We start from the raw sequence: 26,337 nt of genomic DNA on the forward strand, positions 1-26,337 counted from the left end.
GTGCAGAAGCCTCCTAGGGAGTAGCCAGACATGAAGAAGAACATCTCTGACATGCCTCTGGGAGATCAGTGAGCGACATGATCTCAATAATACATGTTCTTATCCCACCAGCCTGTGGAGGTAGAGAAGGGTAAATCAGAAATAGCCTGTGGGAGGTGGTATACAAGCTGATATAAGCATCATCAGTCATGGGGGTACACTTCATTGACCAGGGGCTTGCCCTGCACAGCTGGTCTGGTTTCCAGCTCAGCAAAACAAAAACGTAATTCATTTTCCTCAATACTCACTTCCAGGGTAGAGCCTGATGAAAAGTTTTCGCATCTCGTCATACACCCAAATCAAAATGGCATGCGGCACAGCCACAAACCAGTACTGAGCCCTGCAAACAAAAGGAGGAAAGTGAGCCTTGGCTTGTCTGAGGAGATAACCCAGACCCTGGCCAATAGCGGACTTAGGGGCGGGGGCTTTCTCTTAATTTTCCTTGCCTCACTGGAAATAGCAAATATGCTACATCACACAAGACAGGTCTTACTTAACCCAAGATGGGACTGCTAAAAGCAGCATTGGCCTTTGAGGATCCCTGTTGGATGAGAGTGGCAATGGTCCAGTTAGGCCTGGAGAATGCTTTTTTTTTCTCTTTGGGAAATAGGAAGGTCAAGGGATGGGTTCCCATAGCTTGGGGGTCGATTTAATCTCTTTGGGAAGATTGGAGAAAGAGCCCATGGGAACCCTTGCGTTTATTCAGATTGTGATAGCTCAAAGCAGAAGCTGGTGTCCTACGTAATCCCACTGAAGGGCAACTCACCTGAGCGTGGTGAAACTCAGGGCTGTGACACTCCCGAGACCGTAGGACAGGATCAGTGCCACAATGATCTGCGAGGCGATCCCCACCCAGATGACTTTATTTCTGGAAAACACATGGAAGCAAACAGATGTGGAATTTCCATGTGTCTGTGGTCATGTACCCAGAAGACTGTGCCACAGTTAGGTCAGACATGGAGGTACCTGAAGAGCCCCTGCTGGAAGATAGAATTCCTCCGGGTTTTCCTGATGATCAGATCTGCAATTTGTTGGATCATGATGGCAACAAAGAAAGCCGTATAACCTGTGTATTCTAGGTATTTTCTCTGATACCTTGTCTGTCAAGAGGTAGAGACGGATGAGACCATGAAAACTTTCCCAGAGGAAAACTGAAATCTGACCCTCTTTCCCCACTTCACCCAGATTCAGCGTAGACTGTCTCCTTGTGTTCAGAGAGACATTCTCTTTAAATAGTCGGTAGGGGAAAGATACTAGCTTATGCTACCCCATTGTGGGAGTATCTACACACCGACTGCCGAACTAATGCAAAGTGAATTTGAGAGACGAGGTGTCTTCCCCAAAGACCCCATTGTCACCAGAGGTCTTCCAGACTTATTAACCGAGTAGCATCCAAGGCTGTCTCATCAAGACCATTCACGGGAGTGGGGGTTCAATGGCAGGATGGGTGGGCAGTGAGAAGAGAGGAGGGCCAGGTGGTGGAAGGACTCTTGACTCACCCATTCCTGCCCGTAGCTATCTTCCAAGTCATTTATATCATCTGTTTCCCATGCTACCCTCAGGTTGATGAGAGAGGTGGGCCAAAAGCCCTGCTGTGCATAGACAGTGAAATAGACGAGGAAAGCGCCCAGGGCTTGCATGAGACCTGAAAAAGTCAAAGATCCAGATGTGAGTGCTGTGTTGGGCCCAGAGGGCCGCCTTGTTCTAGTGCTCTTCTGAGCCGTCCTCCTCCCCTGCCTAGGACTGGAATGTGTTATTTGGGAGGGCTCTTGTGTAATGAGCCATGGGTAGGGGGATGGCCAACGATGATACACCCTCCTCATACCAATGTGCAGGTAAGAGTAGATAGCAAGCTGCTGGTTCACCAATCTGTCTTTCTTCTTGTGGCGAGGTTTCCTATTCATGATGTCACTTTCAGCTTTTTCATAGGCCAAGGCAATGGAGGGAATCTAGAGAAGGAAAAACCACCATGGAACGGAACTCTGGAAAGAGAGTGATAGTGAACAAGGGGGGACCAGAGGTGGGAGTAAGTGGGTGATAGAGATGGGGAATGGGGGTGCATTCAGAGTGCAGGTAACAAGGGTGCATTGCCTACATGGGATTTACAAGCCTCCATCTTTAAAAATCAGTCTGTGTTTTGGGGCTGAGGGTGTGGTCAGTGGCACCATGATGCTAACTAGAAGCACAAGCGAGGCCTTGGGTTAAAAAAAAAAGTCTATCTGCTTTTTAAAACCACCTGGCAATTCTAGATAGAGCCAGTTATAACATAAAACGTCGTCCTTCCCCTTTGGCATGTGTCCAGACCACAAAGCAATGTGGCAGAATAGTGGTGCTCTCACAGGTCCTATCACTAAGAAATCCCTTAAAAGACAGACTATCCCCACATCCAGATGTTCCGATGCAGAGGTATGGGCTTGGCTAGAGAATTATATTTCAAACCTAGCCCACGCTTGGAGAATCACTGTAGGCTGAGAAAATGAGCAAATGTAGAAGGGCTTGGGATGTTGGAATACGGATGCATTCTCTTTTAGGAAGGTTATTTCAGTTCTCCCTTCAAAGACAAAAATCTTTTATTTTCCTCATAAAGCAGGGATCAGATCTAGGTACTATATAGACGTAGGGAGTGAGGCCATGGCCAGGGCCGCCTTGGACTGTGACTTTGACTTGCCCTCTGTTGCTTTTCTTTTCCTCCTTGGCCTGGATAAGCCAGAGTCATATGGGGGCTTTTGTGAAGCTTTTTTTTTAAAAAAATGGATACAGGCTGTAAGAGGGGAGTCTTAGATGAATGACTGTTGGAAATAACAACAAAACTCTGAAAATGCCGGATAAAGAGACTCAATATATCCCTGCAAGAGCCCCAACCAAACAACAGCAAAAACCAAGTCCACTATTTCATTGTGTATCTAGTGAGGCCCTTCCAGTTCACTGTCCTCTAACTTAGCATGGGGTGACTGTGGGCTGTCACCTCAAGGTACTTCCTCTTCCCCAGAGTATTATTGTGTGATTGCTTCTCCAAACCATAGGAGTTGAATCTGATGAAGGCATATTCTTTGAGAGAGCCAAAACCATGTCTTTAAAAGAATAAAAAATCAGTACTGGAGATCAAGCCCACTGAGCTCTATCCTTAGCCCTGATTCTTATCTTAAAAGTCTTATTCTGGAATGAAATAATTTTCATTTCCAAACACTTGACAGATATCTCTAGTCTATTGCTGGGAAACATGGCCTGTGGACCCACAGAATAAGGGTCACGTGGAAGCTCACTAAAGATGGAGAAATGGCCCCATGGCACAGTCGTATGAGAAGCATTGATTTTGTTCATCATGTGGCTCTTGGAGGCAACAGGTATGATCTTTATATCCCCGGGGTTATTACCAGGTCTTTTAGTACCACTTACAATGTCTGTGCCCAGGTCGATGAATAGGATCGTAATGGTGCCAATGGGCAGGGGAAGCCCAGCAACGATGTAGATCAAAAAGGGGCAGAGCTCAGCGATGTTCTTGGTCAGGGTATAGGCGATGGTTTTCTTCAGATTGTCAAAGATCAGGCGACCTGGGGAAGATGTGTCTCTTTATAGGACTTGCTGCTAGTCCCCCAGGCAACCTGGCTATCAGGATAGCACCCTGAAACCTTACTCACCTTCCTCCACCCCTGTGACTATAGACGCAAAGTTGTCGTCTAGCAAGACCATGTCCGCTGCATTTTTAGCTGCGTCAGAACCTGCTATGCCCATAGCAATCCCGATGTCTGCCTTCTTGAGGGCTGGAGAGTCATTCACACCGTCACCTGTCACAGCTACAACCGCATCCTGTGGGGACCCGGTGAGAAAACAAGAGTGAGGCAAGTGAGGAGACTCGGGTCCACCAGGAAGCACACCCTACACCTTTTGTCTTGAGGCTGGAGAACTACTGGAGCCAAAATGAAGGTCTCTTTGGGAAGGAAAGATAAAGATGGACAATCTTAGAAACTCAGAAACACAGACTATGCAAATGAAGAAATAAAACAAAATCTCCAGCACGCATGCCCAAACAAAGAGGTGTTTCACAGGGTCAGCCTTACATATTGAGGGGTTCTGAATTGGGTGGCACAGATCCAACCACCCAAATTTAGAAAATTTTTGAAGAACAAAACCAAACCGGCTGTGGTAGCATATGCTTGCTTATGCTTACACTGCATGAGAAGTCGAGGCAGGAAGATTGTGAGTTTGAAGCCAGCCTGGGATACACAGGGAAACCTTGACTCAATAAACAAAAGGAGAAAGAGAGACAGAGAGACAGACATACAGACAGAGACAAAAAGGGGAAATATTGGAAAAAGAAAACTGCCTGCATAGTGAACATGCACAGATTTTCTTGACATTATTTCCTCCAAGCAATATGGACTATCTGGTGTTTATGCAGCATTGACATTATACTAGATACTATGAATCATCTGAAGATGATTTAAAATACATGGAATGTGGGTACACTCTATACAAATATTAGTTAATTTTATAAATACAACTTGAGCAATGGTGTGTTTTGTACTTGTAGGAGTTCCAGAAACGACTCCCCCGTAGTTATGAAGGAAGGACCATTTCTTACATCTCACTTCTTTTGTTATATATATTTACATTTAGAAAATCTCTCTATATCTGTATTCTACCACAGCGGCAAGTGCTTGAGTGGCTTCTCGATCAGAGCCAATGTTCTTGTGATATAGTAAAGAAAGAGAGACTGCATGGCTATGGGATGATCTCAGAGGCGAAAAGAACGCCAGTCCTCCCGATATCGGCGCCACACTTCCCAGTGGGGTAGCCAGGCCTTTCCAGTCATCTGGGAGCTGCTGCTGACATACCTGCCTCTGACAGCCCTCCACGATGATCAGCTTCTGCTGGGGCGATGTCCGGGCGAATACGATTTCTTGGTAGTTGGTTAAAAGGTCATCCAGTTGTTCTGGGGTCATGTCCTTCAGTTCCATGCCTGTCACCACAGCGGCTTTTGCTTCTCTAGGAAGGCCAGAAGAGACAGGGTGAAGCCAAAGCCCAGCTCTTGTGTTGAAACCCAGTTCTGTGCATGGTTTCTGTTTTTCTAAAACAGGAGACCATTTCCTATTATTCTATAATAATGGGAATAAATGTCAACTAGTCTTTTCCTTCTAGAAATGGGTGAGAAATGGTGATTCCCTGCGGCAATGCTTTACTACACAAGGAAGAGCAGAAAATTGCCTCTTTGGGATGAGTGCAGAGCTCAGAAATGAAGAGCTTGCTGAAGTAACCACCAAGCCCTGGGTCTGCTTGCCAGCAACACAGAACAAACACACACAAACCCTGTTCTTATGTTCTGGTGTCTAGACTCCCCTTATGCCTATACGCATAGATAAGGTGCCCTTTTGTTGTTTCGGGTTTATAGAAGCCCACTGTGTACAGTGTGCTAAGTTGGGAGAATAGTTTACTGAAGTCTTGGAACACAACCGTTACCCACTGACTATAAAAATGAGGTTCTTGGGCCATGGTTCATAACCTTCCTAATGCTGAAACCCTTTAATACAGTTCCTCATGTTGTGGTGACCGTCCCCCCTCAACTGTTACTTCATAACTCTAATTTTGCTACTGCTATGGATGATAATGTAAATAGCTGTGCTTTCTGGTGGCCTTAGGTGACCCCTGTGAAAGGGTCATTCAAGCCCCAGTTTGAGAATTGTTGCTCCGGGGGCTCTTGATTATACAGACAAAATGTGCTACTCCTCTGATGAACTCTTCTTCAGAGTCCTAGCTAGTCCCTGAGCAGACCCCAGGATCCCTTATTGGCTTGCCAATAAGGCCAAGTGCAGCCTTGAAGGTCAAATGTGGCAGACAAGGTCAAGTACAGTTTGAGCTGTTAACCTTCCTAGCATCTTGGGTTCTCCTCTCGCACCCACCGGCCTCTTTGGGTTCTGAGGTGCTAATGCTTCCACTACCTTAAGGTCTCTATGCTTGTCTCCCTTTCCAGGAATGGGCGTTTCTCACTTGGGCATCCCTTAACTAATACTTCATGTTTTAGCCTTCGAATCTCAGCTTACGTAAGGTAGAAACAAAACATTGCATGCCTTATTTTTTTATGTCTTGTAAGTTTGCAGTTTTTCACATTTGTTTTTCTTGTTGATAACAAATACTAGAATTCTAGCTCTTTGGTAGCACAAATTGAACTCAACATTAAAGGACAAGAAGATGAAAGAGGATGTGGGGTAAATCTGGGAGGAGTTAGGGGACAGGGAAGCAAATATGCCTCAAAATACATTGTATGCACATTCTCAAAGAACTAATGAAAATGTATTTTCAAAAAGTATATCAAGGCAAGATAAGAAGGAAGAGTATTTCCTTGCTTCCTACAGCTGCTCGAATGTGTGGATATGGAGCCAGAGCTGACGAAGTGGATAAATAAAAATATTGACAAAAATGTCACTTGTGCTGGGGATGTCATGTGGCTTTGTGACAGAGCACTAGTCTAGGTCTGACAAAGTAAACAAACCAATAAACAAATAATCCATTTCCCTCCTGGTCAGTGTTGTGACTGCCATAAAAATGTCGGCCGCTTACTGACTGTTCTAAAGAAATAAACAGGCCCCATCCCAGTTTTGGCAGAGGGCTGTTTATTTATACAAAGGAGTGATGGCAAGGCTTGGTTTTGGGCAATTGTTGCTGTGCCCAGAGGCTGTCACTGTTGTATCCTACCTAGTAATTATTATCACCTGGCAGCTGTGTGTTCCTACCAGACCTAAGTGCCTAGGTAATGTAAGTCATTGTTCTTTCCTTTCTCCCTGATGCATGAAAGATGGTCCAACTGGTGACATTTTATTTGACCCACCGCTCTGAAGTCTTTGACTCATTATGCTATTCCAGGTCTAGGCAGCTCCTTCCCTGTGAGTCTCCTCATTAAACCACTCTCCATGTCCACCCCCCCCCCGCTTGACCCCCCTCTCCTTGCCTAGATGGAAAGTTTCTCACTGGTGGGACAGTGTTCTAGTGTCTGGCATATAGCCTGAAGGCAACAACTAAGTGTTGAAAGAATTAATCGATAAGTGAATAAATGAATGGATGAGCAGAAGACAGACATGATTGACAGAATAAAGCTTCCATTCTGACAAGTAGAAAAGCACAGTATGTTTGCATGGCTACATGTTATGAAGTCAACTGAACATGCAAATAAATACCTAAGGTGTATGAAACCAGGATTCTCAGTATCCTTAATCCTACAGCTGGATCAATAGCAAGTGATTTCATCTGCTCTTTGTTTTTCTCTTCTAAGCTGAGGCATAAAGTTTGCAGATCTCTGTCCTGTGCTGTACAATATTTTAAGTCAATGATGCAGGACCCATAAGATCATCTTTCCTAGTGATGCTATCCTAATTTCTTTGGACACACTCTTGGATATTCAGCAACAATAAAATTAACATTTTATACAGGGCATTGCTTATTGTTAAGCTACACCCAACTTTACTTCATTGAATTTTGAAATACCAGACAATGCAGTGCTTGTCATGAACCAGATACTCAATAAAATTTTCAATGAACGAATGAATGTAAACTATAAATCAGACAACATAGCTCTACCCTGAGAGGGCATTAGTCAAAAGGGTAATTTTATCCCACTAGCAAAACTCTTTAGAGTCAGCAGGGCCCAGTGGGTAAGAACTTGACTTTCTGCTCCGTTGGTTCTGTGGTTACCTTTTGTTGACTTGCTCCACAGCAATACCGCGGCGTTTTGCGATGTCTTCCACTGTCTCATTGTTGGCTGATATGATTCCTACGCTCTTGGCAATGGCTTTGGCCGTGATAGGATGATCACCTGTAACCATAATAACCTAGGACACAGAACCCAGAAACTCGTGGGTAATGGCTTTGCTGGTTAAGTAGGGGTTATAGGTCATATTTACTAAGATACTGCCTGCTCTCAAAGGACCTAGAGAGTGCTGTGGTTTTGCTCATGAGAAATTCTGGATCTCAGACGCCACTGTTTCTAAAGAAGGCACTGGTCCTGTCTGGACTCCCTTCTGCCCAGGCTTCTTTCATATTGCCCCTGATGCCAGAAGAAGCCTTCCCGTTTGTTAGGATTTCCTTTGTGAAAGGGTCTATAGGCGTCTCCTAGAGACAGTCTTGTGCTACTTTAACAGTCTTTCTTAATGCTAACACAGTAATAAAATTCATATTTAACTTCCATATCATGAAGATAAATGAATTATTAATAAAATTCATATGTAACTTCTATATCATGGAGGCAAATGGATTATGGAAAATAAAGTATTAAAACCCTTTATTATCTATCATAGTCCAGGACAATATAAGGTCTAATTCACGGCACTGGCAAGTTCTTCTCTCTGTAGGTACTGCATTGGTTCATCCCCACAGACACTGTCTTGCTTTTTGAGGACAGTTACCGAGATCTTAGCAGAGTGAAGGAAGAGGTCCAAGTTGAGAATTACAATGCCCACTTGAAGAGAACTAAAGACTCCCATGGTAATTTTTTCTTAGAAAGGGATATGATATATAGATAGAGAGGAAAAGAACACTCACCTTGATCCCTGCACTCCGACACTTGGTGACCGCATCTGGGACGGTGGACCGAGGGGGATCGATCATGGACAGCAGCCCCACAAAGCAGAGGTTGGAAGTGGGAAAGTTTACAGTGTCTACATCAAATGGGTAGGTTTGGGGAAACTCATCTGCTGGCAGGTAGAGGTGGCAGAAACCTGGAAGGGGCAATCATGTTGGAGTTAGTGAAACCAGGATTAAGTATGACAGAGGATGAAGAGTTGGGGGGGGTTGTTGTGTGGTTTGGTGGTGGAGGACATGTTTAGCATGTGTGAGCCGCTGGGTCTGAGCCAAAAGCAGGAAGGAGATGACATGATGACACACACTCAGTCCTTTACTATTTTACCAACATATAGTGTGTACCAACAGTTGTTTAATCCCTTCAATTCCATAATGCATGTTTTTAAAGAAACACCTACTTCATCCAGTTCCATCCAAAAGTAATGTCCTGTGTGCCTGTCAGGTGTTCTATGCTGTGCTCTAGAGATGTAACATCCAAGATAAGTCCAGTAAGACATGCTTTGTTTCTGAAGATGTCTCCGGTTAGCGGTGAGACTAACAACTGAAGACATTAAACATGGCATGAACCGTAGCATAGAGCTACACGTCAGAACAGAGCATGGATGTTTTCTAAAGAAGGAAGGCTGGAGTGAGGAAACCATTTCAGGAAAATAAACAAGCACTTAGAAAGAAACAACCCTGGGTCTTTGGGGGAGTGGTAGAAAATTCAGCCTTAATTAAGCTAAGACTAGGAGTAACCGGGTAGAACCATCCTTTTCTCTGGGGCAGAGGTCAAAGGCATTCCTGTGTTTGATAGAACTCCCAGATCACGTGACTTGCATCAGTTTTTACAGTAAATAATCGTCACCAAGGCTCACTGCTTCCTACGCCTCACTAACCAGGCCTAGAGGTCAAACAGGAGGTTCCTAGAGTGACTTTGGTCAGTTGGGGGCCAATCTTTCTTTGAAAAGATTGCTTGGTGCTGTGGGTTATGTAGGGTGTGTTTAAATCATTAGCATCTCATTTACACATTTTATCTACTGTACAAACTCAAATATCCTGTGGAAACACACATTCTACAGATTCCGAGGCAAGTGGCAAGCACTTTTATGGTGTTTAACGAACCTTATCATCAACCCTGGGCTGTGAATTCCTGGTTCTGCACTTCTGAATAGGTGCCATTCAGTCAACCCATGCTTCTGATAGTGGAACACACTGCCCATCACACCACTTCAGTGGTGGAATTGCTAAAGTTCCTTCCACGTCCAATATTCCCCGTCTCAGTTCCTTTGTTACCTTTCCCCTACTCATAAACTGAGATAAGTAAACATTCCTGAAGTCACCATTCCTTTCTAAGGAGTTGCTGAGTCTTATCTGCTGGCTCACAAAGCACCATCACCTGACCCTTCTTCATGCTCCCACCACCTGGCTTGTATCAAATACCTACCCCTCCCTTGTTCTGTGAAATGAAAGCAGCCACCTCTTAAGGAGCCCAGTGTCTCTCCTCTTGCTGCTTCCAGCAAGGATGACTCACAACCAACCCTGGCTGTGACTGACCCGCTCACCGTTGTGACAAAGCTTTCAGTACTCCCCCTAACCGGAACACAAAACTCCAGGTCCTCGCCACGTATTTAAGAACTCTTCGTGATGGCCCCAATCTCTTTCCCTAATTCTGTTTCCTGCACCTCCTCCCTCTCATCCATCCTGCAGCATTGCATGGACCACTGGCTTCACTGTGTGCATAAAGAGATCCCGTTCTTCCTCCTCTTAGCCTTTGCAGCTGTCTCCCGTGGACTCTTTCCCCTCCTTCCACCCGAATACTGCCACTCAAGGCCCAATTTAAAATGTGACTTCTCTGAAGTCCCTGACTATGTCTGGAATGAACCCCATTCTTCCCAGTGAAATCTTACAGCAATCTTTTACATGTTTCTCTCTTGTTTATGTGTTTTTCTTTTTTCCTCACTGCTGGGGATTGAACCCACGACCTCACACATGTTAGGCAAATGCAGCACCACTGAACTACACTCCAGCCCCTCATATTCTTTATATGATCCCTGTGTTGCCATGGCTACTCTGCTGGTTAATGGGAGTTCTTCATGCCTCTCAGGAGATGAACACAGATGTTCTACCATGCTCACCCAACACACGCTCGCCCAGGCCTCCTAGCTCCATGTAGGCTGTGTGGAAGGCGTCGGCAGAGCTCTTGTCCAGTGGCTGCTCCTGGCCATTGATCATGATGGTGCTGCACTTCTCTAAGATCCTCTCCGGGGCTCCCTTCATCACCATGAGGAAGCGCTTGTCGTTAGGGTCCTCTGTCTCATGTATGGAGAGCTGGGAGGGCATGGATTGGGCCAGTTAGATATGGCATCTTTGCTGTGGTTCCTCCAGTTAACAATAGGACAGGCAGGCAAAACATTTTCTTTCTTTCAATTTGCCCTCCGAGGGTAAAAGCAGAGGAAGAATCATGGCACCCCCAGCATGGCCATCCTTTGGCATTTGTAACTAATTAAAAAGCTAACACCTAGATTTGGGTGACTCAGAGGGGTATGCTGAGCTGGAACCCACACTTGGGTACAGCTTGCATTTCAAACAGACACTAGCTCTTTAAGGCCCTTTGAGGAGGCCTGATGCACCCCTCAGCCGAAGAACGTATGGACAGAGGTATTGTGAGAGTTCTTGTCTCACTTCTCCCTGCTAGTGGTGAGGAGCCATCTTTTGTATGTGCACACACATATGAATATGTCTGGGTGCATATGTGTGTTCAGGTGTACATACCTATGTGTGTCTGACAGTCATGTGTGAATGTGTGTGTGTGTGTGTGTGTGTGTGTGTGTGTGTGTGTGTGTATAAAAGGTAGAGAACAAACTAGGGTCTTGTTCCTTGGTGCCATCCACCTTGTTTTTTGAGGGTCCATTGACTTGGAGTTTGCCCATTGGCCAGACTGGTTGGCCAGTAAATTCCAGAGATTTGTCTGACTCTGACTCCCCGATCCAGCTTTTGCACCTGAGTTCTGTACATCAAAGTCAGGTCCTTGTGTTTGCCAGGCAAGTGCTTTGCTCACTAAGACATCTCCCCAGCCTTGAGCATCCACTTGCAGATGCTGAGCTGTCAAGGCCAGGAGGAATTCCTGTGCCTCTCTGTCTCAGGATGGATCTAGCTTTACTCTCTGGACATAAGGGAAAACAGTGGAAATTCGAAGAGGAAGAAGGAACGATTACAAGTAGCCTTTAGAAGCCAGTGATGCTTCAGAGTTCACAAGTTTAACACAAATATTCTTGATCCAGCAAGCCTACTTCTAGAAACATCCTGTTAAGATAATCAGCCTAATAAAATATGTATACATCATAGTATATAATAATCAAATGGTTAAATCTGCACATTATGTGGGCACTACCCAGAGTCAGACAGACAAGCAGACACACCCACTTGTACCTCAGCACATAAAATAATTTCAGAGAGACTTGGTATCTGTCTGTCTATCTATCTATCTATCTATCTATCTATCTATCTATCTATCATGCTGTGAATTAAACCCAGGGCTTTGTAAATTCTAGGCAAGCACTCTACCATTGAGTCAGATGTTCAAGGACAGGAAGATTTTGAAATCTTTTTGGAGAAAATAAGATATAAAGAAAATTGCCACTGCTTTGGGATTAGCAGTTGATTCCAAATCAATAGTTGCTAGACACTGAGTTATCAGAAATGTATATTATTTTTAAAAATGATAGAAAGAAAATAGGTTTGCCAGTTTCCTTTTCTTTTTCAGTGACCAAGAAAAGGCATAAAACCAACCAGTTCACTAACCAGAACTCAACCCAACTCAACCTAACCAAACCAAGGAGCTTCCTATTGGTTACTATTATTGCCTTCATTTTTTTGGACAGTAGGGCTGAGCTCAGTGGCTGAACTTGCCTAACACATATGAGACATCCCCCCCGCCCCCATAACACAATTCAATCCCCAGAACCACAAAGAAAAGCTCTAGACCCAGGTGTAGTGGCACATGTCCTGCTCACACAACGATGACATCATCTAGCATGTCTACACTTTACTGTAACACAAAGTCAAAGCCATACCCCTCAGCTCAGCATGGGATTCTGTAGGAAATCCCACTGGGCAGGCAACTTGTTGGCCTGAATTGAAGAGGATAGATATGATTGATGACTGGCCATTGATATAGTGGTTCAAAGCCACTAGGCAATGATGGCCATGTTCTTCCCGAGCAATGGGCAGAAAGGAGGACCCTAGCAATGGCATATAGAGCAGGAATAAAACCCAAAATAAAATAAAACACTTGACTGGTCCTCAGAAGGGCTTGTCTTCTTTCAGGGCAGTCTCAGGCACGCTTGCTTCATGTGGCATGTTTGACATTTCTGAATCGGTGCAGTAGACTCTGTAGATTCTAGAGACTGCCAAAACTGGCTGGTGCCACTTACACACTGTGAGACTGTGATCTCAACACATCCTAAGTGTTTTATTCTACTCCATAAATTGGATTCACTGGTCCTACCTTATAGATCAGTTATAAGGGTTAAATTAGATAAAGTAAATAAAGTGATTTATTTAGTTGGTTCTTAGGTCCTCAGGAGATTGGCTCCAGTGCACAAGAATATTAAAATATAATGTGTTCCTCATACCCAATATATTACAAGACATAGTGTTTACACAGGATGTAAGCACACTTTCCCACAATCCTTAAAGAATCTCTAGGCGACTTATACTTCTAACATGATATCAGTGCTATGTATTCAGAGAGTGTTCCAAGCCTCTTGCTCCCTCTCTCTGTGTGAGCTTGCATGTAGGATATGCACACTGTTCTTAGGAACAGAAGACCCCAAGAAGCTCTTTGCCTTTGTTTCTCTACCCTACTTACAAGTTTGGCTTTATATCTTTTCTTGGCTGTTAAAAGAAGAGGAAGAGCAGGAGAACAATGACAATGCCAACACTGGCAAACCTGACCTGAGTTTACCAAATGCTCACATACCTCGCACCCCGCCAAGGTCTTTTGAACCCAGGGGTGGTCTAGAATACAACGGATTGTGTAAGGAAAGGAAGAAAAACTCACCTGAAATTTGTTGGTAGAATTAAAGGGAATTTCGGCTACTTTGTGGTTCCTTTTTCTAATTTCCATCACATCACCCAAAACAACCTCTGAGAACTTTAGAAGAGCAGTTTCAGAGGCATCTCCGACCACAGTTCTCTGGGGATCAAAAGAGAGAAATGTTTACAGCTCATCACCTAGATCTTTGGAGCTATACATTTTTCTCTGCTCCCCTCCCTGCCTCTCCCCTCCCCTTCAACCCTCTCCCATGGTCTTCATTGCTCCTAATTTACTCAGATCTTGTCTTTTACTACTTCCCATGTAGATCAGATCCATGTATGTCTCTCTTAGGGTTCACTGTTGTGTAAGTTATCTGGGATTGTGGTTTGTAGGCTGATTTTCCTTACTTTATGTTTAAAAACCACGTATGAGTGAGTACATATGATAATTGTCTTTTTGGGTCTGGGTTACCTCACTCAATATGTTGTTTTCTAACTCCATCCATTTGCCTGCTAATTTTAAGATGTCATTATTTTTCTCTGTTATATAGTATTCCATTGTGTAAATGTACCACATTTTCCTTATCCATTCTTTGGTCGAAGAGGATTTAGGTTGTTTCCAGGTTCTGTCTATGATAAACAATGCTACTATGAACATAGTTGAGCCCATGTCCTTGTGGTATGATTGAGCATCCTTTGGATATATACACAAAAGTGGTATTACTGGGTCTTGAGGAAGGTTGTTTCCTAATTATCTGAAAAATTGCCATACAGACATCCAAAGTGGCTGTACCAGTTTGCACTCCCACCGGCAATGCAGAAGTGTTCCCTTTTCCCCACAACCTCTCTAGCATAAGTTGCCATCAGTGTTTTTGATCTTGGCCATTCTTAACAGGTGTAAGATGGAATCTCAAAGTTGTTTTGATTTGCATTTTTGAGACTGTTTTGGATGAACCAACAGGCTTTGACCAGTGGAAGAGACAAGGTCACAAGACTCTCAGTGACTGAGCCAGGACCATGGTAAGAACACAGACCAATGGTGCCACCTACAGGCACTAGGGAAGTCTGCGCTAGTGGGAGCTCTGTGGGGAATGGGGGCTTCCTGAGCTATGGCCTAGGTGAATAGGATACAGATGATCGGGGAGAAAAGGCCTTCTAGAAAGCAGATGCCAGGAGTGGAAGTACAGGTATGTATGGAAAGATATGGGGGTTCCTGAAAAGTATCTGTGGTCAAGATTCAAGTAGCAGAAAACAGGACCCACAACCAGTGTTTAAGGAAAATTGGTGGCAAATGAAAAGAATGGAGGGGAAGGGTAAAAGCTCGGAGGCCAGTGAGGAGTGGCTTGGAAATCGAGATGTGAGGTACCGATGATCATAGAAGCATGAGGTTGTGTGTATTTCAAACCAAGAATGGGAGGCCTTTGTGGCTCATTCGCTAGAAGAAAAATCAAGATAATTTCCCAAACCTTTGGCCCAAGGACAAGCAGAATGACTATGTCAACAGAACCATTTTGACAGCCTATTGACTGGAAGCCAGGCTGGGCACAGTGGATAGTGACAAGAGTGGCCTTATAATTTCTCAGTGATGGAGGGAGTGAAGAAGACCTTCTGCTCATCTCAGGATAAGTCAGGTTTGCTCTTACCAGGGTAAACTCTACACAGTTGGAGAGCCTGACTCAAGCACCCAGGTAGAATGCACAGAGTGACCTCATGCTGCCTGTGACATAAGACCAAGAATGGCGGTAGCTCTACCTTCATGATGGGGACATTTTCCTGGCCTGGCCTGAACTCCGCTCGGTTACACAGTGTTATTATTTTGGACAAAGAAGCCCAGGTCCCAGAACTTTGGTCAAAGGCTTGTTCTAGAACAGAAAAAGAACAGTGGTTAATGTGGGTGCTGGGCCTGCCCTGGCCCAGCCACACCCTTCGTTTAAGACCAGAGACTCAGGCAGCCCTTTGGCTCGGTCCCTGTCTTTGGGCTAGAAGCCTCCATAAAACTCACTTGTTTGGTTTTCGCTTGTATCTGCCACAAAGATCTGATTGTCAAACCACAAATGAGCCACAGTCATTCTGTTCTGGGTCAGGGTCCCCGTCTTGTCTGAACAGATGATGGAAGTGGAGCCGAGGGTCTCCACTGCCTCCAGGTTCTTCACCAGACAGTTCTTCTTAGCCATTCTCTTTGCTGTCAGTGACAGGGTGACCTGGCAAGATGGGGGGAAAGATACCTTGAGGACAATCAGTTTGAACTCCCGTACCTGGGACTGACTTTTGGGAGAGAGCAGGATACAGTTAGACCAGAGGCGATATTATTTATGACAGGAAGTCTGGATTAGTGAGTTGAAAGCCACCCCAAAGCTCTACTAACCATAATCTCAAAAAAAGATTAACTATAGAACACTTTGTCTCTTCTTTGAAGAAAGTGCTCCCGAAGTCCGCAGGCAGCTAAGATAGGCCATGGAGCTATGGCTGGAATTCATGCAACTCAAAAGAGAGCTCAAATAGCTGGGGTGTGGTAAATTACTTGCCTAGCATTCACGAGGTGCTTGGCTCCATGTTCAGAACCACAAAACAAAGCAAAACCAAACCAAACCAGGGAGTGAGACCTGGAACTTAACAACATTCTTCTCCTGTCTTTGGCTTGTCTTTTGCCATCGCTCGTGTAGTTATATGACTATCATGTGAGCCCTCTGTCCTACCCCACGGGCCTGCACAGCAGCTTGGGGAGGAGGGAGCTTTTGTCTAGGACTGAATTAGATGGACCTGGGTAAAAGAAGGCAGGAGAGCCATGGCTAAGTTTGAGGCTAGGTAAGGAAGGAGTTAACGCCTTCATAAAGAGAAGGTGTGGGGAGAGGGGGTTTTAGAAAATAAATCAAAGGAATGCATTGCCTCCAGAAATTCTATAAATGGGGGTTAAAAGCTCATCTTCTCTAGATGTTAAGAAGGTGAAACAACCTATGTGAATTAAGCTAGATCTGAAAATTTAGTTTCTAGGACAATGTGTCCAGATATTAGAAACATTACAATTCTTTAATGAAACCGTCTATTCAGAATGTCCCATGGTAGTCTCTGGTGTGTGTGTGTTGCTCTGTAGATGGGAGAAGGAGTGGTTCTGCAGCCACAGCGGTAGGTGCCAAGAGTGCGGGGATGGGGTGGGGGTAGTGGCGGTGCAGGCTACCTAGCAGCATAAACTCACAGTGACAGTGGCCAGGAGGCCCTCAGGTACATTGGCCACAATGATGCTGATGAGGAAGATGATGGCGTCAAGGACATAGTACTTCATGCACACGGCGATGATGAAGAAAATGACGCCAATGGACACAGCCACCCCTGCCACGATATGGACGAAGTGCTCGATCTCAATGGCAATGGGTGTCTTCTCACTTCCAACACCGGAAGCCAAGGAGGCTATGCGACCAATGATGGTGCGGTCGCCCGTGTTGATGACAATGCCAGTTGCCGTGCCTACAGGGAAAGAAAACATTTTACTCTGGGCTTTCTGCTCACAGCCTTCTCTGGTGGCCTGCACAGTGAGCCAACATGACAATACAAAGGCTGCCATTGGTTCTCTGGTCCCCTCAATTCTGAATTTCTTCTGGGAAAAGCTTTACAGCAAGGGACTGGAGAGGATGAAAACCTTGGGCCCCAGAGAGAGAGAGTTGATGCAAGTGAGACATGCTTCCCTGAGAGCCAACTGGTCTTACCTTCCAGGCACGTTGTGGAATAGAAGCCTATGTTCTTTGTTTCCAAGGGATTTTCATGGGTAAACTCAGTTGAGCGAGCCTGGGGCTCAGATTCCCCAGTGAGAGAGGAATTATCTACCTGGAAGAAAGTTGAAAAGTAATTCAAAATCAGCTATGTGAACCCCTACTTTTTCCTTCGTGGGGAGAGAGTGCCTGCTACCTCCCAGCTGGCTCCTTGAGGAAGATGCTCCTGGATACTCACTTTGCATCCTTGGGAAAACACTAGTCTGATGTCTGCAGGGATCTGGTCTCCTCCTTTAATCTCCACTACGTCCCCCACCACCAGCTGCTCTGCAGGAATGATCTTCTTTTCTGAGTCTCGGATGACAAGAGCTTGCTGTGGAAGGAAGTCATGGCAGATGCCTAAGCCCCTGGGAAGCACACTTGCCTTTCCACTGTCTGCACCTACGAAACCCCAGAGTGGGGGGCCCGGGACCCCTGGCTATCAGAGTGGTGAGGCTAAAACTGAAGACTGTTTCACATGGGTGTCAAGAAGCAATATTTTTCGAGGTCTGTAGTTGGAACCAGAAAGGTCTACCGTTGCCTGGCAGATATGAGATGGGGAAATTATTTATTTATTTAATATTTATTGGTGTTGGGTCCCCTGGAACTAGAGTTACAGACAGTTGTGAGCTGCCATGTGGGTACTAGAAACTGAACTTGAATCCTTTGGAAGAGTGGTCAATGCTCTGAACTATGGAGCCATAACTCTAGTCCTCTTGATGGGGGAACTTTAATGAGGGAGTACCCTGCTATAGGAAGCATCTCTTGTACCCAGAATCTTCCCTTCTATCTGATGGTTCTGCCATCTGGGGCCAAAGTGGTTTCCTAGCTATAGATACAATGATTCCTGGGAGGAGAAAGGGGCATTTGGTTCCCCACAGGAACATTTAGGGCAACAAACTCTGAAAGCAAAAAACAGTCACAAAATAGAGTAGATTGGATGGATCTCTTTGACTGTCAGTGAGAAATATTCTAGAACCATCTGAGTGACTGTCCAAAGTGGTTCAGAACACACTGTGCAATGACTCATGTTCTGTCCTGCTTTTCCCTAGACGGAGCATTTCCCTTGATCTCACTTTAGCCCTGTGACCCCCTCAACCCCCTCAACTAGGATCAGAGACATTATTCAGAAGTAATTTGCACAAGATAGGCCAGACAGCAAGAAGTGGGGTCAGGGCTGCCTCCTTACCCAGAATTCAGGAAGACACCAGAGCTGGGAGGCTCCTACTCACCTGGGGGATCATCTTACTAAAGCTGGCCATGATGTTGGTGCTTTTGGCTTCTTGATAATAAGCAAAAATCCCCGTTAAAATAACAACCAGGATAAGTATGGCGCCCAAATAGACCTGGGTGGGGATGAGAGGTCGCAGTCAGAGAAACAGATGGGGGTAGCAACCTCTAACCCAATAACCCCTAAGCTGAAACAGTCTAGTCTGACTACCAATGTGACATCAAAGTGCAAAAGTCCTGCCTGATCTCATGTGACCAGTCACAAATACAGAGATGCTAAAAGTAGTGCCAAGAATTACCTGCAGGCAATAAAGATGGGGCATATATATATATGTATGTATATATGAAGGAAACAAATTTTGTGCTAACATTAAGATATCTTGTTTTATACAGACACATATCCAAGCCCCTACCCCAATCTGAGATCTAGAACACTTCTTGTCACTCATGTTCCTTGACAATCGATCACTCTTTGCTCCTGTGCCCAACCTGGGGACCATGGACGTACCCTCCAAAGCTGAGCCTATCTGGTATTTAACACCAGTGACCTCCTACAACACCTAGCTTTTGGCAGCTGGTTTCTTTCTCTTAGCAAGGTATCAGCCAGTTCAATTCTATGGTATGAGCCAGTATAACTGCCCTCCATGGGAAAAGGAGAGAAATTAGCTTTGAGGAAAGAGAGTTCCAGAAATACTTCATTATTCCTCGGCTCCATTACAGACTAGGTGTTCTGTCTGTATTCTAAAATTCACACTTATATCATTAGAAAATGAAACATCCTTTGTTTCACAGCTGGGAGAATTCCTGATTTCCCTATGTTCACCACTGCCTGATGGGTGGTAGAATAGCTTTAGCCCAGCACTGAGAGCCTTGCTTAGTGACTGCTTCTCCTTGTAACCAAGTGGAGTCCAGGATGGTTGCTTACACTGTCAAGGGATGCAGAATCACTGACATACTGGATCACATATGCGATCCAGCACAAGATGGCACCTATCCACAGAAGGATGGAGAAGCCCCCCACCATCTGCTTGAGGAACTTGATAATCTCTGGAGTTTGCTTGGGAGGTGTAAGGGCATTGGGCCCATCACGAGCCAGGAGTTCTGTAGCTTTGATGCTGGAGAGACCCTGAAAAAGCCAAGAAAAACACACAGAGAAACAAACATTTGGTCTTCATGTTTTGTCAACTGCCCAGGGCCCTGGGAAAGTGAAGGATGCCTCATTCTCCCAATTCCCACTTTTTAATTTTTTTTCTTTGGACAAAGATTACTTTTGTTTTTATTGGTGGGGGTACCGTGTGTTTTTTAATATGTATACATTACAAAATGTTTAAATTAGGTTAAACACCTGTCTCCAAAAAGTATTTCATATTTTGAAAACTGTGCCGGTCCTTACACTCAGATCTTGGAAAGTCTTCTACATCTTAGCCAATCCTCTTTTTACTTTTTATTTTGTGACACTGACCTATAACCCACACTGACCTTGAGCTTGCAATCCTGCCTCAGCCTCCCAAGTGCTTTGAAACACACATGTGCCATTGTACCCGGCACAAACTCTCTATCATAGACCATATCATGTGCATATCCTTTCTTCCTAATTATGTGTAAGCTAGAGGCAATATCTCTTGTTTGTTCATTTTGGAGTCTGCTCTAGGATCCAATGCTTTCGCTAGGTAGTGACTTAAATATTTGTTGCAAAGCTGGATTCTGAGCTACTAACTCATCATTGCCTTTCACCTTGCCTCTTTTTTTCCCCAAAACTCCTTTTCTCAGCAACTGTTGAAAACTTACAAGGCAATTCTAGAGATATTTCTAATAGTACAGCCAGGCTTCTGCTCTCACAGATTCTGCCAACGGTAGGATTATCTACCTATTCTCACTGCCAGTCCAGTGTGAACCACATACAAGTTTTTTTTTCTTGTTTCCATTAAAACAAATGAATATTCATTTTCTGTCAAGGGGTTCAAACTTGGGCTAGAGAGATAGTTCAGTGGTTAAAATCACTTGTTGCTCTTTCACAGGACCTGGGCTAGCACCCCTGTGGTGATACACAACCATCTTTAACAGTTCCAGGGGACGTAATGCTCTCCTCTGGCCTCTGCAGGTGCTGCATGTATGTGGTTACATGCAGTCAAAACACTCACAAAATATAAATAAATAATAAATTAATAAGTGCTTAAAAAAAGAGGCTTAAACTTTTGAAATCGAACTTGAATTTGAATTCATAGAAGGAAGCAATATTGTGTAGTGAGGAATTTGTAAAGTCCTGTGGGTGTGCAGTGTGCTCTGGTTCCTTGGGCTCTCAGATGGAGACTCTGGGTCCTTTCTTTCTAGCAATGGCCTCCCCAGCCACCAATAAAAAGAGTTCCATGCACCATTTTACTTCATAAGCAGCTTCTGGCTATAACCTTGAGGAAAGTATGTATCATTCTGGGGACCACAGCTCCTTTGCTGTCTATTCCTGGGCGTCTAGCTCAGTCAAAGGACCTGGTTGGGGTCTTGGGTCAGACACGCCAGCTCCAGCAGCCTGAGTGGTTTATCTCAGGATCCAGAAAATGGACAGTTTCACAGGTGTGGCTCTAAGTCACTCATAGCCTACGCAAGCCAGCATTCTTCCTCATACAGTCAGGATGCTTGTCCCCCAGACGATCCATCCCCTGATGACTTACCCGAATGATGTTTGTACCATATTTCTGCTCCAGTTCTGTATTACTGAGTCGGTGATCATCCTGGAATTCACAGAAGGAAAGGGAGTAAATGGCCTCATTCCAAAAGACTCCACCCCAACTCTGACCCACTTTGAAAGCTTTGGAAGTAGCACAGGCAGAAAGGGCCAAGAAGGTTAGTGAGAAGCAGAGAAGTCTGTGCAGGGAGTAGAGGTTCTGGTGCAGGGGACCCTTGACTTGAATCCCTGTCCTCCACCCCTGTGAGCACATACTGCACTTGCCGTTGCCACCCAGGCCCTGTCCTTGGTTTCTATGAGCAATGCAATGGCTACTGGCCACACTCTGACCTCATGCAAGCCCTGGCATCCTCATCTTGTAGCTATGAGATAGTTGGATGCTTCACTCAGAGCTGGATGCTAAGGCTGGCCGAAGGTGATTGGCAAGCCCAAAGTACCCATGGGATGAGATCAGGAAGGAAGGGAAAGTAGAGTCAGGCACCAGTGGTTGTGGATGCTCTCGGCGCTCCTAAGAATCGGGGTAGCACAGGCTCTCCCTTCAGAAGGGTTAGTTCCAAGGCTCTAGTTTGCTGCAGAGATCAAGGTTCAAGGGCATCCAAGCATCATGTCACAAACTGAGGGACGTATGTGAGAGGCTTGAGAAAGTGGAGGGAGGACAAGAGGCTCCTTTCTTACAACGAAGCAGGAAAATGGGCTAATACCGTGGGAATGATTTTTCTATACAGTATTGAGAGTACTCTAAGAAAAATTTCCCATCATAATTATAGGGAGAGCTGAGCATAATGTCTGATGCCTGAAATCTCAGGACTCAGGAGGCCCGCACAAGAGTATTGCAATCTCAAGGCCAGCTGGGCCACATATCAAGTACAAGGTCAATCTGAACTTCACAGCAAGATCCTGTCTCCAAAGAGAATATAGTTTGATATAGGTAAAAATTTAAAATTAACAGGCTTATGAGAGAATAGAGGTATAGTCAAGCAGCAATCTTAAGGGAAAACAGGCATGTCTTAAATGCTAGAGACACACAGGACATAATAATTCTTTTCGTGTGTTATCTAGCACTGCTCTTGGCCTTGACCTATCTCACTTAATCCTCTCCAGAACCTGAATGGATAGGCATTCCTAGTTGCATCAGTCCAACGGTAGCCCAGCAAGCACTGGGCTTTGAGGTTGGCCTACAAACTGCAGGGATAATCTAGCTGAATCTCAGGCTCCCTTTAGCCTTCCTGAAAGGGTATCTTAACCTTCACATCCAGGGCAGCTTGTAAGAGGTCAGGTTTAATAACCCAAAGTCCTTCCTTCAGAGAGACTGACTTAAGATACATAGCTCATTTCCCCCTCATAGACCTTACAAACTTGTTCCCATTTTATATAGGGAGAATGGAGACAGGGGTGGTTTCCATGGAGCTAGCGTGTTTGTGCCCAGTTACAGCTCAGTCCTAGAAAAGGACTTAGATTTAGCCTGGTCAGGTTCAGTATTTCTACCCCGGGGCTGTTTTTCCAGGAACACATAAAACCTCACAAGGCCTATGGCTTTGGTTTTCCATCTTTGGAGGCTGTAGCTCAAATACTTTTACTTGCCCATGGAAGATTGGCACATAGTTATTTATATCTCAAGAAAGCAGCTGAGAACGAGAGGGATGGTTTCTGCCTCTTGGGCTTACAACGGAGGCTTTAACTCCCTGTCCTGTCTGGGACTGCCTCCAACCAGAGCACAGGCATTTGGCAACAAGGATGAGTGGCAGCAGGAGGACACAGGAGGACGGGACAGAATGAAGAAAGATATTATCACACTCTGGACAACAAACAAACAAGGAAGTTGGAAGCCTTCCAGGGTATCCCAAGCTACCGAGGCCAGTTTTTCTTTACCAGAGAGAGGGAGGTTATAGAGACAAGTTCTCAGTGGCAGGGGGCACCAGGCCCTTTCGCCTTCAGGGGACTGACCAGATCAAGCTCTTTCTTAAGCTCTTCTTTCTCATGACCCTTATTGGGTTCTGAGTCCTTGTTCTTCATCTCCTTGAACTTCTTGTCATCTCCCTGGTCTGTCTGATTGACATCTTTAGTTCCATTGAGCTCCACAGAATAAATTTCTAATGTTTTCTGGAAGAGAAGCAGAGATGCAATATTAGCCCCAGATAGGTTTTCTTGAGTAGGTGCCAAGTGGCTCCCAGAGGGTGAGGAGATGCCCAGATGGAATAAAAATGCTGGTCCCCCCTGCTCCCTGACTTGGAGAAGAAGTGGAGGATGGTGGGAAGCCTCCCCCCTCTTTCCAAAAATATTTCCCTTCCTCTCTGCGTTGACACGAGGCTTGATTGGCACAGTTCTGGCAGTATCTTTGCAAGGATCCTTTCTCTGGGATGGGGCAGATAGAAAAGTTAGCCAGTTTCCCTAGCACCTTGTGGGTCATTCCCAGATAGGTCGCACCAGACGGATCATCTCTTTTTCTTAAGGGAGGGGTGTAGTTCCAAACAGACTCTCTGTAAGCATGGCTTTTCAGAGCACCTTGCATCCAACAGAATCCTAGCGTCATCTCCAAACCTGAGCTTTCAGAGCAGGTGCTGTGTGGCTGGCTTGACAACCCTGGAGACCCTTCCTACACATCTGCACCAACTTCTATACACTGCCAGCACTAATTGCCATATATATTCTTGATGGCTGGGAGTGAGTTCAGTGTTAAGATTGCCCACCCCCTATTGTCCTGAGACCTGGCATTTCTTTTTCTTTTCCCAGCGCTTCCCGATGGTCTCCTAAGGGCCCCACTAGATGTGGAGGCTGCACGCACCCGGCGCATTCTGTGGATGGTAGTCCAATCCGCTGGTAGACGGATATGAGAGCACGGGATGCGGGAGTGCTGCGGTGAGCCGGGCTGGGATGAAGACGCGCGAGTTGCCTTAGTGGTACTCCAGGCAGTGATGCACAGAGGCAGTCCCGGTCTGGCGGTGGCGGGGGGCCGGGCGGCGTCACAGGTCCTGGTTGCTGAGAGGCGACGGTGACGAAGTTGGAGTTGCAGAGGCAGGCGCCGACCTGGACCCGGACCTTGCATGCACCTCCGCGGCCAATTGCCAGCTGTGGCGTGCGCCTTAAATGCAGCGCGCTCCGCCCACGTACCTGGGGCGACTCAGCTCTTTCGGCTGGGGACGCCCCTGGGGATGAAACCCTAGGGCGCACAGGCCTGGGTGGGGTGAGGTTGGTGGCCAAAGATCTAAGAATATTAAGGTGGGAGCCCCTCTTGATACCTGGTTGGGGGACACGGGGTCTTCCTTAGGGCGGGTCTGGAAACAGCTCAGTCACTGGCTCAACAGCAGTGCCACGCGCCAGGTGCGTGCTGCCCCCGTGTGCACCACGAGCGCTTGTCTGTCCGACCCCGGGCTCCTGGAATCCCAGGGGCACATCCACGCCCTGTGGAGCTTTTGTGAAAATCTACACCCACTTTCTTTAAAAAAAAAAAAAAAACATGCTGTTCTCTTACCAATAAAGGAATTTATAAAAGTGTGTAAACGGGGGAGGGGTTGGGGATTGCAGTTTCGATCAACAATTGTGACCTGGCAATAAATACCGACTCTAGAGAGGATTTGCATATAGATAGGTAAATGAGACTCTGGAGCAGCCTGGGCTAACCGCCGAAGACTTTAAGGAGTAGCTGAATTACTTTATAAAGATCCAGAAAATAAATAAAAATGTGCAGTTTTGGAACAATATTGGAAGAGAGAGGATAAGGGGGGCTAGGATAGGTGCAGGGGCTTTAGGAAGGCTACCTCAGAACTCCTTGGAGGAGCAGACTGCTGTGTGCAGAGCCCAGGTTTTGGGTGCGACTTTGATGACACTAGAGGATAGCTCTGTTTTTCACACCGCTCCTCACAAGTGCTTCTCTCTTGGCCCCCCTCCTGTCTGCCCTCACTTCTTCCTGTAGTCCAAAAGGGCAAAATTTGAAACCTAGGCTTTTCCTATTGTAGATCAGGAAGACAACCGCGAGTCCCAATTCTTCAGGGTTGGGAAGACTCGCTGTGTAGACACACTCCACAGATTCTTTGGTGTTGCCGGGGATTTTATGTTCTAATCCAGACTGGAGCAACAGTGGACTTCCGGAGAGTCTTCCCTGGTTCCTCCAGTGGAGGATGCTATTCGAAAGAAAGAATTTTACAGATAAGAAGGAAACACAAAATCTATGCAAAGCAGCTGTTCTACCATTTGCTTGGGTTCTGGAGTCTGCTCCCTGCTGTCCTCCATCCCCCCCCCCCCCCCCCCCCCGTCCCAGCTGTTCTAATCAACCTTTAAGTCTGGGACCAACCTAGGCTAGAGAAGTGAGATCCCAGAGAGCTGTTCTTAGTGCAAGGCCAGTATGCAGTTTCAAGAGAAAACACAGACTCCAGACTGGAGAAGAGGGGGCCTCAGAGAAAACGACACGATGGCAGGGCTTCAAAAGTAGTATTTAGAGTACTTAGAAGGTGGCTGGTTGTGTGTCTGTGTCAAGTGTGGGGTGGAATGGCATCAAACTGGACAACAGTTTCCGCTGTCAGGGGCTTTGGGACTTCCTGGGATTTGCAGAGTTGAAGTTCTGCTCAGTCACCGGTTCCTGCACAGTTCCTGGCTTCTGCCAGGGACGGTCTTAGCTCCTGCCACTGCCTTGGCCCTTGTGGCAGTTGCTGGTGTCAGGTAATATCTGGAAGTCTCGATTTCTACCAAAGAAGAAAAAAAGTGGAGCCATAATCCTTGCTGCTTCTAGTCTCCTGGGCATCCCTAGGTGTGTTGTGAGCACCTGGAGAGATCTTCACCTATAGACCTGGGTACTGGATTTTTCCTCTTAGGCACAAACGCCTCCTCATTTGGCTGGAGACTTTGCCCCATGGTATTCTGGGAAAGGGCTCTGAGAAACCTAGATCTGAGGGCCTTTTGCAGAAGGGCTGGTTTTGGAAAAGAACACTCTCAGGGATACCTTCTAGCAGAATTGCTGCTTGAGGCTGTAATTCCTGCCTTTCAGAAGAATCCCACCTATGCCGAGGGCCTGTTCCATTGACAGATAATGGAATAGCTTGCTACAAGACTTGGAAATAGTCCTAG

At 45.8% G+C, this 26,337-nt stretch overlaps 1 protein-coding gene across 1 annotated transcript; it reads right to left on the reverse strand.

The window, feature by feature from the left end:
• Atp12a (ATPase H+/K+ transporting non-gastric alpha2 subunit) lies at positions 1–24,500 on the reverse strand. Its single transcript, XM_041634010.1, has 23 exons — positions 24,062–24,500; positions 23,224–23,379; positions 21,266–21,325; positions 19,525–19,725; positions 18,602–18,715; positions 17,569–17,703; positions 17,328–17,445; positions 16,820–17,088; positions 15,629–15,827; positions 15,379–15,488; positions 13,652–13,786; positions 10,725–10,917; positions 8,569–8,744; positions 7,723–7,859; positions 4,875–5,025; positions 3,678–3,846; positions 3,436–3,590; positions 1,865–1,988; positions 1,539–1,684; positions 1,006–1,139; positions 806–907; positions 288–379; positions 1–112 (listed from the first exon to the last, which is right to left on the reverse strand). The coding sequence occupies exons 1-23, from the start codon at positions 24,320–24,322 to the stop codon at positions 84–86; spliced, it is 3,366 nt and encodes a 1,121-aa protein (XP_041489944.1). The 5' UTR covers positions 24,323–24,500; the 3' UTR covers positions 1–83.
• Positions 24,501–26,337: the final 1,837 nt, after the last annotated feature.

Source organism: Microtus oregoni, unplaced genomic scaffold (genome assembly GCF_018167655.1).
Source record: "Microtus oregoni isolate MIOR12 unplaced genomic scaffold, Mior012 000045F_ref0000178, whole genome shotgun sequence".
NCBI lineage: Eukaryota > Metazoa > Chordata > Mammalia > Rodentia > Cricetidae > Microtus > Microtus oregoni.

Excerpts from the sequence above, each read along its gene's own strand:
- Atp12a (XM_041634010.1), bottom strand. The coding sequence starts at position 24,322 with ATGCAAGGTCCGGGTCCAGGTCGGCGCCTGCCTCTGCAACTCCAACTT. Across the intron at positions 7,860-8,568 it reads GTCGGAGTGCAGGGATCAAG|GTTATTATGGTTACAGGTGA; the intron begins GTGAGTGTTCTT and ends TCTGTGTCCTAG. Across the intron at positions 3,591-3,677 it reads AGTCACAGGGGTGGAGGAAG|GTCGCCTGATCTTTGACAAT; the intron begins GTGAGTAAGGTT and ends CATCTTCCCCAG.